Source organism: Dryas octopetala, chromosome 8 (genome assembly GCF_963921425.1).
Source record: "Dryas octopetala chromosome 8, drDryOcto1.1, whole genome shotgun sequence".
Classification (NCBI taxonomy): Eukaryota; Viridiplantae; Streptophyta; class Magnoliopsida; order Rosales; family Rosaceae; genus Dryas; species Dryas octopetala.
In genome coordinates this window covers 15,273,243-15,290,298 of record NC_141373.1, presented here as the reverse complement: position 1 = coordinate 15,290,298, position 17,056 = coordinate 15,273,243, and the positions used below count along the sequence as shown (strand labels likewise).

General features: G+C 35.6%; 2 protein-coding genes across 4 annotated transcripts; both read left to right on the top strand.

Moving 5' to 3' along the window:
• The first annotated feature begins 1,194 nt into the window (after positions 1 to 1,194).
• LOC147277553 (Pentatricopeptide repeat (PPR) superfamily protein) lies at positions 1,195 to 3,996 on the top strand. Its single transcript, XM_086254213.1, has 2 exons — positions 1,195 to 1,522; positions 1,683 to 3,996. Exon 2 carries the CDS (start codon positions 1,745 to 1,747, stop codon positions 3,656 to 3,658), a length of 1,914 nt encoding a protein of 637 aa, XP_086110339.1. The 5' UTR covers positions 1,195 to 1,522; positions 1,683 to 1,744; the 3' UTR covers positions 3,659 to 3,996.
• A 5,474-nt stretch (positions 3,997 to 9,470) lies between these two features.
• Positions 9,471 to 15,189, top strand: LOC147277552 (Nucleotide-sugar transporter family protein). Of its 3 annotated transcripts, XM_086253347.1 has the most exons (7): positions 9,471 to 9,685; positions 9,798 to 9,869; positions 10,587 to 10,836; positions 11,691 to 11,875; positions 11,966 to 12,166; positions 12,479 to 12,640; positions 13,421 to 15,189. In XM_086253347.1, the coding sequence occupies exons 3-7, from the start codon at positions 10,710 to 10,712 to the stop codon at positions 13,748 to 13,750; spliced, it is 1,005 nt and encodes a 334-aa protein (XP_086109473.1). In that variant the 5' UTR covers positions 9,471 to 9,685; positions 9,798 to 9,869; positions 10,587 to 10,709; the 3' UTR covers positions 13,751 to 15,189. The 3 variants fall into 3 exon arrangements, with proteins under 3 accessions (XP_086109473.1, XP_086109472.1, XP_086109471.1); XM_086253346.1 differs by lacking the exon at positions 9,798 to 9,869 and having other exon boundaries at positions 9,471 to 9,722; positions 10,638 to 10,836; XM_086253345.1 differs by lacking the exon at positions 9,798 to 9,869 and having other exon boundaries at positions 9,471 to 9,722.
• Positions 15,190 to 17,056: the final 1,867 nt, after the last annotated feature.

Genomic DNA, 17,056 nt, shown 5'->3' with positions numbered 1-17,056 from the left:
GGGTTGGTGATGGATTGGGGAGAGAAGGGGGAGAGAGAGAGAGAGAGAGAGAGAGAGAGAGAGAGAGAGAGAGAGAGGATGAAGAAGAAAAACAGTGGAGGCGTGCTGGAGAATCGGGGGGAAAAGAAAGGAAAGGGAAGGAAGGAAAGAAAAAGAAGAAAAAAAAAAAAGAGGAAAAAAAGAAAAAGAAGAAGAAAAAAAGAAAAGAAAAAAAGAAAAAGAAGGAAAGAAAAAGAAGAAGAAAAAAAGTAAAAAAGAGAAAAAAAATTAAAAGGTTTAGGGTTGATTGGGGTTTGGGGCCTTTGGGCAATTGTAAAGAAAAAAAATAGTTTGAGTTTTCGTTTGGCCTTTTTGGAGTTTCGTTTAGTTGTTTTTAAACCCTAAATTTGTAAACTCTAATATATTTCTATATAAAAAATAATTTAAAATACTCTAAAGGGCCTAAACCCTAATATCATATACCATATCCTAGTTTGAGGTTTTTGGGCAATTGAAAAAAAAAATGATTTGAGATTTCGTTTGGCCGTTTTGGGGTTTCGTTTAATTGTTTTTAAACCTTAAACCAATAAACTCTAATACATTTTTATATAAAAAATAATTAAAAATATCCTAAAGGGTCTAAACCCTAATATCCTATACGATATCTTAAACAATATAGAGTATAGATTATAAAGTATATAGAATTTAGTGTATATATTATAGAGTATAAAGAATATATTAATTTTATTTATTCATTATACTAATTTTATTTCACAGTATTTACCTTCAGCGCGCATTATATTCATCTTATATCACATGAAACTTACTATATAATTTGGTTTCTTCAATGGTTTTTATCAATGTAGTAGATAATATGTTAAATAAACATATAGTAAAGTTTCATTCAAAATTTCCGTATTTTGATAGTAATTTTCATTGTTTCCGTCTAATTTCTGTCGAAATTTAAAAATCTTCAACATTTCCGTCGAAATTTTCATCGAAACCCGAAATTTTATTCCTTGATTGCGGATGGAAAAATTTGCGGATGAATAAGAGTGTAAAATTTTAGCCGTTAGATCTAATGAATGGCTTACATTAAAAAATAAAAAAAATTATTTTTTTATTACTTTTTTTCCCCTTCACCCGTGACCTCCCTTTCTCTTTCTTTTTTTCCTTCTTTCTTCTTCTTCTCGCGACAGCAGCCCTTTTCTCTTTCTTTTTTTTTTTTCTTCTTCTTCTCGCGACCTCACCCTCTCTCTCTGATTTTCATTTTCTCCAGCGTCCCTCCTTCTCTCTCTCTCTCGGTGTCTGGGGTAGTTGATGGTCGAGACACCGTCGGAAAAAAGTCAACGCCGCCGAAAAAACCCTTGATTTTCCCTCGCCGTTGATCGGATAAACAAGCTGAGGGCGCCAATGGACTCACTATGGCCTGGGGAAGAAAACCCAGTGGTCTGCCGCCTTAATTCGCCGGAGAACGGCCGATCGATGCTGAGGCGATTGGTTTAGAAAGAGAAAGGGGGTCCACGGGTGAAGGGGAAAAAAAGTAATAAAAAAATAATTTTTTTTATTTTTTAATCTAAGCCATTCATTAGATCTAACGGCTAAAATTTTACACCCTTATTCATCCGCAAATTTTTCCATCCGCAGTAGAGCCGCTCCCTAACATACAGTTCAATAATAAAAGGTTCATCTTATTGTTGCAGGATGATTTGTCAAGTTGCAGGATGATTATGGTCACATTTGTAGAAAAAGGCAAAAAAAGTAGATGGTCACAATTGAAATGCCCCGAATCTCTAATCCTTCAAAGCTTCCAGTTTTTTGTCTGAAAGGTTTTGATAGAACCATCTCATCTTCGTCATCATCCCCATTGTCGTCTTCATCATCTTCCTTTGCAGCTCCATCCCATGAGCACATAGCCCATCTTGTACTAGACCAAAAATCAGCATCCCAGGCTCTTCAAACCTTCAAATGGGCCTCCAAACTCTCCAACTTTACCCACTCTCCCTCCACTTACCGAGCTCTTATCCACAAGCTCTGCACCTTCCGCCGCTTTGACACCGTCCACCAACTGCTCGACGAAATGCTCAGCTCAATTGGGCACCCCCCAGATGAAGATATTTTTGTCACAATCATTCGAGGTCTCGGCCGTGCCCGCATGGTGAAACAAGTGATCAGTGTGCTTGACTTGGTTTACAGGTATGACCAAAGACCCTCTTTGAAGATATTCAATTCAATACTTGACGTTCTTGTGAAGGAAGACATAGATATAGCTAGGGAGTTTTATAGGAAGAAGATGATGGCAAGTGGGGTTGAAGGAGATGATTATACTTTTGGTATCTTGATGAAAGGACTTTGCTTGACGAATCGAATTGGTGATGGTTTTAAGCTTCTGCAATCGATGAAGTCTCGGGGGATTACTCCAAATACTGTGGTTTATAACACATTGCTTCATGCACTTTGCAAGAATGGGAAAGTTGGGAGAGCCAGAAGCTTGATGAATGAGATAGAAGAGCCCAGTGATGTGACTTTTAATATTTTGATGTCTGGGTATTGTGGAGAAGAGAATTTAGTGCAAGCTCTTGTTCTGTTAGAGAAGTGCTTTGGTTTGGGGTTTGTGCCTGATGTTGTCACGGTAACTAAGGTGTTGGAAATTCTTTGCAGTGCTGGCCGTGTAATGGAGGCTGTCAAGGTTATAGAGAGAGTGGAGAGCAAGGGAGGATTGGTTGATGTTGTGGCTTATAACACCTTAATTAAGGGTTTTTGTATATCAGGAAAAATGAAGCTCGGACTTCGCATTTTGAAGGAGATGGAGAGAAAGGGTTGCCTTCCAAATGTTGATACATACAATGTCTTGATCTCTGGTTTTTGTGAGTTTGGGATGTTGGATATGGCTCTTGATCTGTTTAATGACATGAAAACAGATGGCATCAACTGGAATTTTGTTACGTATGATATATTAATCAGAGGTTTGTGTTTAGACGGAAGGACAACAGAAGGGATTAAAATTTTGGAACTATTGAATGAGAGAAAAGCAGGTTCTGGGGGTCGAATTTCCCCTTTTAACAGTGTGTTATATGGCCTATATAAAGAAAATCGTTTCGACGAAGCACTTGAATTTCTAACCAATATGGGGAAACTATTTCCTAGAGCTGTTGATAGGAGTTTGAGGATTTTAGGGTTCTGTGAGGAGGGCACCACTGACAATGCAATGAGGGTTTATGATCAGATGATTGCGGAAAGGGGCGTCCCAAGTGTTTTTATATATGACAGTCTAATCCATAGATTTTGCCAAGAAGGGTGTGTTCGTGAAGCCTTTAAGCTATTGAATGAGATGATTTCTCATGGTTACTTCCCTCTAGCATTGACATTTAATGCTCTTATAAATGGGTTTTGCGAGCAAGGAAAAGTTGGTAGTGCACAGAAGCTCCTTGAGGACATGGTTGGGAGAGGTTGTTTACCCGATACGAGAAGCTATAGTCCTTTGGTGGGTGCTCTTTGCCAGAAGGGGGATTTGCAGAAAGCTTTGGGACTCGTTTTGCAAATGGTAGAAAAGGGTATCATTCCGGATTATTTTACATGGAACTCGTTGCTTCTTTGTTTAAGTCAAGAGACCATATGGTTAAAGGGAAAAAGTACATTCTATGTAAACAACCTGTTACAATGTATTATTGAGACTTAGATAAATTCCAGGGTTGATGGCACTTGCTTGAAATCAATGTCTAAATCCCCAAGTATTGGCCTAGTGGTGACTTAATAGTGGCTTATGATGCTAATCTTTATCAAGATCTTGAAATTCCTGCTTGCTTATTTTGGAGGTAAATTGGGGTTGGCTAATGGCAACATTGCTGATTTGTCTGATTGCTGTGCCTAACTTGCAACTGGAAGGTGATGCATTCCAAAACTGAAAAAGAGTGCTACATAATGACTGATACTGCATAGATTGTGATTGTCCTTTTATGCTTGCAGATAATTTTGAGATTCCTGGTCAGGGGGTTTTGTTTGTTAATATAAATTTGTCTAATTAAAGGCTGGAGTGATGCGTTTTAGTTTCGTGAAATTTACATGATAACGGCTGAATGAATCAGAAAAGGCCATTTTGCAATATGTTGAAGAAGTTAAAGATTGTTGTTAGAAAATTTATCTTGCTGTTGTTATTGGAGCCATCCCATCAGCCAACACTCATGTCCCAACGGTAGTCATTCCCATTGGCCAAGTCTACTTCGTCTAGTGCATCCTAGGCATGCTTTTTCTTTCATGAATATACTTGTTAGGCCATGTACACACTCAGTATCTTTCAGCTCCAATCCTCCTCAATAGCCATTGATGAGCAATAAGCCACTTTTTTCTGTTTTTCATGACTTAGAAGCCACTCCTGGACACCGTTGTCATTAGCTTCTCCATCATTCCTTTCATTATATTATTTGTTCCCGCCATTTCTTTTTTGTTTCCAACACTGCAAAACCTCCTATACTAAGGAAAGGTTATGCTGAAACTTTGTCAAAATTACCTTTTAACTAAGTTGGTATTCTTGTCGAATTTGGATTTTCAATTACCAAGAGAAGAGGTTAAGGACAATAGTGCTCTGGAAGTGCACAAAAGCTTGGACACCAGCTAGAGGGATTCTCACACCCTGACTATTGAGACATATTTTTTTCTATGTATATAGGGACCATTATTTAGTATTGGCATTATTCCGTAGACACAAACACACCTAAGTCTGTAGTGGTCTAAGTTCTATCGTTTCCGTGATTCTTGCTATGACGAAAACTTCATCAGCTCATTCAAATACGGTCTTAGTTATTTTAGGATGGTAAGTAACTTAGTTACCTAGATATTCTGAACATATCATGCATCAACTTGTTTCGGATTTAATATCAATCATTTACACTGCGTGACATGAACTTGAATATACGGTGTGACACCTTATACTTAGTGTGACAAAATAATTAACTTTGATTTAAATTAAAATGGGAAATTATTATAAAGTCAATTATTTATTTTATCATGCACTCACCCGCACTCACTTGACACAGTGCACTCAACCAAAAGCAAAAGGACTCAGCCGACATAGTGCACTCAGCCAAAAGCGAAAGCACTCAGCCGAAAACACAACACTTTCAGCAATGAGTGCTCGGTGCCTCTGGCGAGCCCTCGATGGGTTTGTTATAAAACAAACCCCAGAGCAGCTCATCATGTAGCTCTTCAGTCTTTCGTCTTCTGAAAGCCGAAGCTCTCTTCTCCTGCATATTTTGAATATCCATCCTTACAGAGAATACTATTTGAATGCCATATCAAGTTCATGTCATGCATTCAATCCATTCTAGGTTGGTAGTTAATTATATCATCTTGACCTTGCATTGACCATATGCCTTATAAGGGTCTCCTAATACCCTTATAACCAAACACTTTGAGCTTGTTGAAACTCGTGGATTCAACCTTTGTGAATTGCTTGTGGATTCGAGTATCGTGAAACTTGTGGACTCAAGCTTGAGTGGAGGTTTGTCCAAGCATAAGGAAGATCCCGATCGTGGATTCGGTTAGCGTGGAGCGCTTGTGAAGTCTGTTCGGAGGGTACGTGAGTGAAGCATACAAGGGCTTGAATTAGCTTATGGTTGTAAGTCTTACTTGTGCTCATTTACTTCATAGTAAATTTTGTTGTCTGGACTTGCATCCCGCAGTTTTCACTGTGAGGAGGGTTTCTGCATTACCAATGACTTGTGTTAAATGCTTGATGATTGATTATTTAGATTAAACAAATTAGTTATAGATATATATTGATCTTAATACATAGACTTAATATCATATATTGAAATTTTAAGTACGTACCTATACAATACCTAGAGGGTGGTGAATAGGTTAAACCCGATTTTTATTACAATTAAAATTGTACATGCAAAACAAACACAAATATACAATCCAGAGTTCTCAATATTTGTGTTTGGGTTTCACTAAACGACCTACGATCAAGAGTACGTAAGTATGCTCACAAGTTTATGGTCAAGTTAAGATGCAAAACCCTAAACCCTAATTTCAATGTACGTACTTAGAACTTCCGGAAAGGGTAGCACAGACGAGCTTATGGGAGGTGTAGTTGCCTATACAATACCTAGAGGGGGGTGAATAGGTTAAACTCGATTTTTATTACAGTTGTGATGACCTTGGATTTCAATCTCCTTTTAGGGAGGCTAGCTTATGGGGTACTTACCAGGTAATAGATACTCTCGCTATAGTGTCGGGCTTTTGCTTTGGCAAGTGTAGTTGGCCATTTTGTGTTCGATCATTAGGTAATAATTTAAATTTTGGGTACCCAAAACGTTTTAAGAAGTTGTATGCTCATATTCAAGCATTCGTACCGGTTATTATTGATTTTGGTTTGTTGGTGATTCTTTTCAAACAATTTTATCACTGGTTATATGTATTAAATATTTTACTTACTATTTCAAGCCTAGCCAAGGTCCCCTAAAGGGAAGTTATGAACGTATGTGCTGCTAATCTCCTACATTGCTTTTGCAGATCTTTCCCAGGTTGACGACTTTGACTAATCTGTTGGGCGAAAGACACTTGTACATCTTGCTAGGCATTCTTAGATCTTTTTCACTATGCTTCTTTTGCTGCTATTTCCGATCTTTCGTATAGTCTATTACATTTTCTTGTTTTTGTTCAAGTCTGTAAATATTCAGAATATCTTTCAACTATTCGGTTGATATCTCTTTTGTATAATATATTTTAAGCATGATCTTTAAGAACATCATGTTTGTTAGGTTTGTTTTGTAACCTTCTTACCCAAACTGGTTAGTTTTATTTAAATATATCTTTCGTCTAGTCTATTACATTTTCTTATTATTATTCAAATTTATAAATATTCAGAACATCTTTCTACTATTTGGTTGATATCTCTTTTGTATAATATTTCTTAAACATGATTTTTAAGGACATCATGTTTGTTGGAGTTGTTTTGTAAACTTCTTACCCTAATTGGTTAGTTTTATTTAAATATATCTTTTGAAGTATGTTTATATCAAATCATGTGTGTACTTTAACTCTGATCCAACCCGTATTCTATCAAACAAAAAGGCTTAACTCGTTCTAAAGAACTTGGGGATATGATGATCGCAGTACGATATTTCTGGGATTCTTAGGATGAGTGCCGCTGTAATCCTCCACAGTTGGGACTAACATCTGGCTGCTAGGCAACTATCCGTGAAAAAGATATTGACTAGATAAGCCGAGCACGTACTGTTGTATCAATATGTTTTCATTACTCTCGAGAGTAGGGGTGGGCATGGGATGGGAGGGGGGGGGGGGACGAGACTTACCTCATCTCGTTCTCATCTCATGATTTGAGTTCGGGATCGGTACGAGACGGGATGGGGGTTTTGGGATTATGGTACCATCTCGTCCAGTACCAAACTGGTTCGGTACGGGTTCGGTACCATCCTGATCCCAGACTAAACAATAATAAAAATTCAATTATTCAATTTTTATTTAAGATTCATCTTCAAATAATAACCTGTAAACATAACCTATTTTTATTCAACTATGCAAACGGAACAAGAATTCAAGTAATAACCTGTTTTTATTCAAGATTGAAAGTTCATCTTCAAGACTTCAACAATTCAATTATTCAACAATTCAAAATTCAAATAAACAACAATACAACATAAACTTCAACAATTCAAATATTCAAAGTTTCAAAGTTCAAACATAAACTCATAAATCAGTAAATCACAATTAAGCCTCATGGCTTATTTACCAAATCCAAACTAAAAAACATAATTAAGCCTTATGACTTATTACATTCCAAACTAAAAAAAAAACTGAAAAACATAATTAAGCATATGGCTTATTACATCACAAACACAACAAACATAATTAAGCCTTATGGCTTATTACATCTCAAACTCAGAAATTAGAATTAAGTCTTATGGCTTATTACATCTCAAACTCATAAGTAATTGAAATCCAAATTACTTTCCCTTTGCTTTTGGATTTGAACTCTTCAAACTACAAGTGGCATTAATGGTAGTACTTGCATATTCTGCACAAAATAATTCATAGCAATAGCAATTAGTAACTTAGTCCATGAAACTTACAAAACAAATACAAACTTACAAAGCAAACCAAATAAAGTTTAAGATAATAAACAAAACATTACCTGCTTCAACACTTTCATAAAATTCAAGTTCTTCAAGACAATGTTCATCTTCTAAATCCAAGTTAAAAAATGAATTGGGCTTAGTGATATTTGGGCCCATTAAATTAAATAAATAAATTTTTAATTATTCGGTACGGGATGGGACCATCCCGGTATTGAACTTTCAGGACCGATCTCATCTCGTTTGAGATCGGTACAGTACGGGATTGGAAAAAAAAAAAGGGGATGGGACCAAACGATACGGAATGGCACAGAACGTTATGGTTTCGGTATTTTCGGTCTTAATGCCCACCCCTACTCGAGAGTTTCTTCTTTTTGCTTGTAGAAGACCATGCAAGGCCCATGCAAGGCCACTCTTGCTTCTGCAACCATAAGGGAAGAAAGCCTTGGGATCTCATTGAATGGTGGATTTGGGGAAGACAATAGACCCAGGCACATGACGCTCACATTCAATATTTTGTCCTCTTTCTTTTTTGTTTAATTATGTTTGTTTTTTGGTAATCAAATGAAATTTAATATAGTATAATTGTTTTATTAGAATATGAGAGAGGAGGATTATCTAATTTATAATATTTAGTATTTTTCTTAATTTTTGTTCAAGATTAAATTTAAAATTTTGTTTAAGATTTAGTGTAGTTTCTGTGTAAGTTTAATTTTTATTGAGGAAAAAAGAGTTTTGAATGGATAAGAAGGCATGGGTGTTTGTGGAATTAATAGAACTTGAGGGGTCCGAGTGATATAAATCAAAATTTTTGTCGAACTTCCCCTTAAAATTTTTGAAGTATTAATAGAAGGCCAAAATTCACTTTTGGTCCATGTAGTTTCAGCTAAGTTCCACTTTGATCTATATAATTTCAATTATTATGATTTTGGTTCTGTAATTTACAAATCGTTGCAATTCAAGGACATGTTAGTATTTTCGTTCATCAAATCGTCAAATTTGTTGTGCTTTTAGTTATGTACTTTACAACCATTTTGATTTTGGTTATGTACTTTACATACCGTTAGCGATTCAATGACTAATTTAACGAATTAATTGACAAAAACCCTAATGTGTCTTTGAATTGCAATAATTTGAAAACTATAGGACCAAAATCAAAACAATTAAAACTACATGAATGAAAGTGAAACCTAACTCAAACTACAGGGACTAAAAATGAACTTTGGCCTTAATAGAATTTAAAAAACAAAAGAAAATAATTGAAAATATGATTAGAATTTTGTAATTTGAAGGCAAAGTAATCACGTGGCCAACACACCCAAGGTAACAAATTAACAATACAATACAATAGTACTTGTAAGCATAACATAACATTTGTGTTCCAGTTAGCTGGCGGTACGGTAACACACTCCACGAGCTCCTCATTGCCTAACAGACTCCATCCCTCCAAATCTGGAGGCACTCAATTGCTAAAAAAACAAAGCCAAAAACTAAACCAAACCCATAACCGTTTGAAACTTCAAGCTCCCCAAATTGCACCAGAAACCAAACGCAAACGCATCGCTCTTTTCAATCAAACCCGAGCATTCTCTTCCATTTCAATTCCAGAGGTCGCAGCCTGAAAACTCCCTTCTTTTCTTTTTCTGGGTACGTTTCGTTTTTCGGAACCGTTCACTTACTTTTCAATGTTCTTTTGGTACTGTGTCACTGTGATCCGTACAGGTTGATAACTGTTGCGATCAGATCTGCTGAATTGATTGGCTCATTTGTTGGGGATTTTGGGATCTAATTGTGGTTAGATCCGTTTTTGGAATTTGATTGGTTTTATGTACTTGATCTGGAATCTTAGTGGATCTGTATGTGATTGATTAACAATTTGGTTGTGGATTTGAATCAATGTGACTTCTTTCTCTATGTTTATCTTCGTGAGAAAGTGTGCCTTATCCAACATAATTGGTAAATTGATCTTTTGGAATGTCCAGCTGGGTTCTGGTAGTCCATAATTCAGTGAATTGTGGGTCAAAACTGTTCAAGAGTCGTTTTTTTTTTTTTTTTCATTGAAATTGTGCACTGAATGATAAGGAAATTTGAAAAATGTTGATGGACTAGAAATTTGCTTGAATTATAGAATTCGAAGCAACAAAGTAGGAAAGAGGAAAGCCCATCTCTGGGTTGCCATCTCTGTTTTGCACTAGAGGCAGTATGTGATTTGAATTCCTGACTCCTAATCTTTATGTACACGTGTTCTCTTATTGTTCAATTTTTCTTTTTCTTTATAAAGTAGGAATGAATATTAACTGATTTAGATCGTCTCATAATAATGTGAGTTTTATTGTTTTTTTTTTTTTGGTAATTTTTGGTAATAATGGAGCGTTAGTTTTAATTTTTTATTAATTTTCTTTTCATAAGAATTCTGGCATCAATATTTTGAATCATGCTCGAAATTTCAACAGTCTTAATTTATTGCAGAATTTTGGTTTTCTTATTTGTTTCAGTTTTTTTTCTTTTTAGAGTATTTTGTTCCTAAAGAGGGTGAAACCTTCCGGCTTCATATGGATGTAGATGGATGCCTTTATGGGGGCTGAGTGGTAAAGGCTTTACGGCAGCCCAGTTGTAAGAAATTAATATACACAAATGGCTCCCTCTAGCAAAGCTGATAAGAAGGCAGCAGATGCAGCCGCATGGATGTTCAATGTTGTAACTTCTGTTGGGATCATAATTGTCAATAAAGCTCTAATGGCCACATATGGCTTCAGTTTTGGTACATCCTGCCTTTGTTTTTTTTCATCAATTTATTCTGCATTCCCCTGTGTTGACTTGTGTGGTTGTATGCTTGTCTGCTGATTTATTATATAGAAATATTTTCGTCTGCCAATAAATGTTAGAAAATATTTCCTTCATATGATGTGTGCCATTTTCTTTCTTTCTTTTTGATGATTAATTAGGTTTTGAGTAAGGTTGTGTCTGATATGAGTTCAGGTTTTGGACTACTATTTCGGTTTTAAAATATAGCATAATCCCATAGGATTAAAGTAAGACCTTTCTTGCATTTCTATTGCAAACTTTGCTAAAACTAGTAAGAGAAACAGTCGGCTAACCCACTATTTGATTTTCTAATGGAAGAAATAACAGTTTAGTTCTGTTATGCATTGTGATAGATTTGGTTACAACTAGTTGAGGCACAAAATAGATATGACGTGAGTTGTAGCGAAAACTTAATTTAACTTGCAAGATTCAATATTTTACTTGTGTAGCTAGAATTAATTTTCAGTGCAGCTGAAAATTAAATCTAGCTACAGCTTTTCTCCAACAAGTAATATATTATCCGGAAAAGAAAAAGAGATTTAACTTTCAGTTGAAATAGTAGTGGTAGAGGGGGAAAGTAGGTAGTGATGACATTTTTTCTTCTATGAACTTCGACTTCATAATTAAATATTTTTGTTTTTTCTCTCAGTACGCATTTCGGATAACTTACATAATCTTAAGCTCGCTGCGTCTGAATTGGTAGTTTTTACTTGTTTACGGTAGATATGGTTTTGGAAAATTTATTTATCCCTACGCATGCTACTTATCACTTGGTTGTTTACAGTTCTAACTAATTACAACATTTTACAGCTACAACATTAACTGGTTTGCATTTTGCTACAACTACTTTGATGACGACTGTTCTAAAGTGGCTGGGATACATTCAACCCTCCCATCTGCCATTCTCCGAGCTTATGAAATTTATGATCTTTGCTAACTTCTCTATTGTTGGAATGAACGTTAGTCTAATGTGGAATTCAGTGGGATTCTATCAGGTATAGCTAGGATTTTGATGTACTTTGGGTTTTAGCTCCTCATCAATGCAATATGTTTGGAAGTTACGTTTTCTCTATCATAATTGGCAGATCGCAAAGCTGAGTATGATTCCTGTATCATGTTTACTGGAAGTTGTTCTCGACAAGATTCATTACTCAAGAGACACAAAGTTGAGCATAGCAGTTGTTCTCTTGGGAGTTGGTGTTTGCACTGTCACTGATGTGAGTGTCAATGCCAAAGGCTTCATTGCTGCCTTTATTGCAGTATGGAGCACTTCGATGCAACAGTATGTAAGTTGTCCATTCCTTCTCAACATATTGTGCATGAGAGAGAGAGAGAGAGACAGAGACAGAGACAGAGAGACAGAGAGACAGAGAGGGAGGGAGAGAGATGCCTTTATGGATTAATATGAATGTATCGTTCTTCAGCTGAAATGGTTTGTTTTTCAGCAGTCATTGGCAATATTTTATGTTATCATGGTTGACAATTGTACCTCTGTTAAGTAGAACTCATCAATGGGTTGCCCATGTCTGAAATTTCTCTACAACTCTTCTTAAACTTATAATGGCTTATCTAATAGTTATGTGAAATTTTAATTGCAGTATGTACACTATCTTCAACGGAAATATTCCCTTGGTTCTTTCAATCTTTTGGGACATACTGCTCCAGCCCAAGCTGTATCTCTTCTGATATTGGGCCCCTTTCTTGACTATTGGTTGACAAACAAGAGAGTTGACGCCTACGACTATAACTTTGTCGCTCTGGTAAGTAATAGAGCAATTTATTTGTGCTGGTTACCACTATCATCTTAACCTGATTGTATCAAGGCTCGACCTTAGGATTACAAGCATACATATAAACATACAATGTAGACATACTTCTATATCATAATAATGTTAATGATATTATTATTATCTTGTCATGCTAGCTACATACGCACGAATATGAATGCCTATCGGATTAATGTAATGTTAATGATTTAACTCTTATTATGTTAATGATGCTACTTATTTGGTAGTGCATTCATATTTAATTTTACAATTGAAATCAATTAAGTCCTTATTGTATCAAATCTAAATTCGATTGCACGGTATGGGGCTATACTACAGGCATTTAGTAGGGCTGTCCTGTTTGCTTGTGTGCCTCTGTCATGGTGGGAGTAGAATTCATTAAATATGGAACTTGAAAAGTCATTTTAATAAAATATAAATCTCTCTCCCTCTCTCTCTCTCTCTCTCTCTCTCTCTCTCTCTCTCTCTCTCTCTCTCTCTCTCTATATATATATATATATATATATATCAAGAATGCTCTAAAGCTAATTGGTTAGCAAGTTAATACAAAGCTAACCACCCTTTTGAATGACTAATTTGTAATACATTTTGGCTTTGCTGCCTTCATTTTAATATGTTATTCCACACAACGCTATTTTAATGTGTCATTGATCCAATTCAAAGTGATCAACTTCTTTATTTACTTCTAGTTTATGATCTTTTGATTTATCAGAAGGGTCATTCACAATTCTCTGTACATCTTTGTGTCTGCAGATGTTTATAATTCTTTCATGCACAATCGCAGTAGGCACCAACCTCAGCCAGTTCATCTGTATTGGCAGATTTACTGCCGTGTCATTCCAAGTACTTGGCCACATGAAGACAATTCTTGTTTTGATCATGGGGTTCTTTTTCTTTGGGAAAGAGGGTCTGAATATGCATGTTGTTTTGGGAATGGTCATAGCTGTGGTTGGGATGATATGGTATGGCAATGCCTCATCTAAGCCTGGTGGAAAGGAGCGGTGGAGCCACTCACTCCCCACCAGCAGGCAACAAAAACACAGTGGTTTTTCTGAATCTACTCAACATGATGGGAAAATTTAAACTTCATTTAGGTTTAGTAAAAATGGCTGATTCAGGAAATTCTAGTCATTTGAGGTTAGAAAACCAAATTTCTCCTAATTATTTATCCATGTTGTAATTTCTTTTTCTTGCCATGGTATTCAGTTCCCTCAGGGGAATGGACACGTCAAGGTAGGGGAAAATTCCACAGAATTTCCATTTTTTTGTTTCCATCATCATAATCATAGTAATTATTTTTTTGGCATTTGCATTTGCTAAAACTTGTCCAACGACCATGTCTCCCTGGGCCTTTGATCAGGAATTCTTGAATAAAGAGTCCCCAACTCTTAGATTCTGCTGTAAGTGCAATGTCATGCTACTTTTAGAAGTGAGCCACAAGTGTGGAAAAAACATCTGGTGCCATCTGTGTGATTTTCAGACAATCTTAGGACCCCTTGATCTGTTTTCTCACAACCCTGTGGCCGACGGGTGCCGCATCTTGGTCCAAGCCAACTCGTGGGAGCTCGCATGTGTTGCATGCTCCTCCTCCCCATGTGGCGGTCCCAGCTGCCTGACAGTGGGGTTAATTAGTTGCTGCCGTTGCTGAGCAACTTCACACTACTTAAAGTGGCATAAAATTGCCGGTAAAGCAGGAGAGTGACCACTTCGCGACCAAAAACAAAAAAGAAATGACTACACTTGAAATTCTTGAATATGATTCCATCCACAGTTTCACTTTTCATACCTATACATGTGTTTGAATGACTTCTTGATGCTTTGAACTGAAACCATTGTTCTTGCCTTTTTGGGGTGGAGGTTCATGGATCATATTTCAAGATGCAGAAAACAAAGTAGAAAAAGTTGGTAAAATAATCATGTTGATTTCATTCTGTCAAAAGTTGGATTACAAAGTTGCTCATTGGCTTCTATAGAGGCAGATTATAGAACACTATGTGAGGCAAAGCAATGCTATTATTGATTACATACATGTAGAAGTAGAACTTTGAGTCTATTAACATTTTCGATCTGGCATCTTGGAACTATTTCAAATAGTTCAGGCAATATCCACTCCTACAATCTGTTTTCATGGTCACCGCCCTCACTTTCCTTGAAATTGGAAACTTGCTATCAATGGAACGAAAAGTTAACATCTACCCCTCAAGGATGGATTTGTATTTACAAAGCAGTCATGGAAATGGAGACGAAGCAAGCCAGCTGCTTGGAAAATGTCCTCTTTGAAGACTATCTGAAGCTGTTTTCTTATAGGAGTCAAGCTTAGGACATGAAAGTCCCTTAACTATAAGGCCAGAGTCCAGAGGTTTGTGCCTCTGAGAGCACACAAAACTAGGAAGAAAGTAAAACAGAAGAAATCAGAAGCAGCACCAAATAAAGCAACAGAGACCTTTTTATAAACAGATATTTCATTTTGAGTGAATTACAATTTACACCCTAAGGTTTTGGGTATTTAACAATTTGCATCTTATCGTTTTAATTTTTTCAATTTAGTATCTAATGTTTTTATTTATTTATAATTGATTACTACCGTTTGTCTGACCGTCTAATCAGACGTTAATTGATGACGTAGTAGTTGCGAATTCCACATTTTTGCTGACTTGTAAGGCCGAATGACCTTTCTTCATGGGTATTTTCAATAAATCAATTTTGACATGGATTTTGAGAGGACGTTCATAAATCAAAACTTTAAGAACTAAATTGAAAAAATTGAAACGATAAAGGGCAAGTTGTGAAACATCCAAAACCTCAAGGGTGTAAGTTGTAATTTGCTCTTCATTTTTTAAACTTTTACTTTTGAATAGTATATTTTGGCCCCTCATTATTCCCTCACAATAATACTCATTACTCTAATTTAAAAAGACCAAAATGCCTTTATTTTTAACGGAAATACAAACAAAATTGGATGGAGACAACACATTGCAACAAATTTTAAATTGAGGTGGTAAATTGACACATTTTTTTAGGTGATAAAGTATAATCGACCTCAAAGTTCAGGTAGGTAAAGTGTAAAAAAACCTTAAAAATAAGGTCAAATTGTATTTTTGGTCCAGGGTCGGGCCTTGAGCAGGGGCGGTAGGGGCAACTGCCCGGGGCCCAAATTTTTTTTTGTATATTAATATATATATTACATAAAAAACATAATGCTACCACAGAGAAAATAGAAAATGCACTAATAAAAAACCAACATTAATGATTAATAAAAATTCCAACTTCTTTAAAGGCCCGTTTTGACTAAATATAAAAAATTATTTGTTTTTTTTTTTATTTTTAATTAGAAATCCAAAAGTCACGTTTTGGTTAAAGAAAACTTTAATGTACCAGACTATGATAGTCTAGAAACTAGAAAGTAAGAAATCAGAGTTTGAAGTTTAAAGAAAAAGTCCAAAAGGTTTTTTTTTTCAAAAAGGTATTTGACATGGTATTTGTTTTGTATGGGTGCATAGCTGCTTTTTTTTTATATGGTTGCTTATATTGGTAAAACATTTGGAGATGATTCAAGTCCAAAGGCACGCCCCTAACTTTTATTATTTTTTGTTCAAAACTTGTATGTCCAAAGAGACAAAGTCCCTACAACTTTAATTGTTTTTTGTTCAAGGTTGTACAAACTGTGATATTGTTTTATATATAATGAAAATTGGTCTACAAAATTTTGTAATTTTTTCCTTTATAAAACTAAAATTATATACAAAAGGGCCCATTTCGTATTTTCGCCGCACGCCTCCCAAAAGTCAGGGCCGACCCTATTTTGGTCCCCATAGTTTTAATCATTTTCTATTTTTGTTCCTTAATTTCAATTTTGGCAATTTTAGTCCTTTACTTCTTTATAACGATTTCAATCAAATATAAAATGTTAACCTAGTCTATTTTAAAGAAAAAAAATTTGACATAGCACGCACATTAACCTCATCTATTCAAGACGGAAATGTACAAGCCAAACACATACGTGCCAAATTGAATTTTCGTCTTCAATCAAAATAGACAAGTTTATCATTTTGGACTTGATTGTGATCGTTATGAAAATACATGACCAAAATGTTTAACATTAAAACTACGAGTTGAAAGTGGAAAATAACTGAAACTACGAAACCAAAAGTGTCATTTGATCTAGAATTATATGAGATTCAGAAGGAAGCTAAATTTGAATAAATAAGATTTAGAATGAAGCTAAATTTGAATATATACATGAAAATGTTCATAAACATATGTGGTTAGGATTGCAATATTCTTCATTTCAATACTATGTAAAAATGACTTATGATAGACTTACAACAGACCCATTCAGGTGTGAACATCTGCACGTTCACATCCACGTCGAGCGCTCGGTAGTGTAAA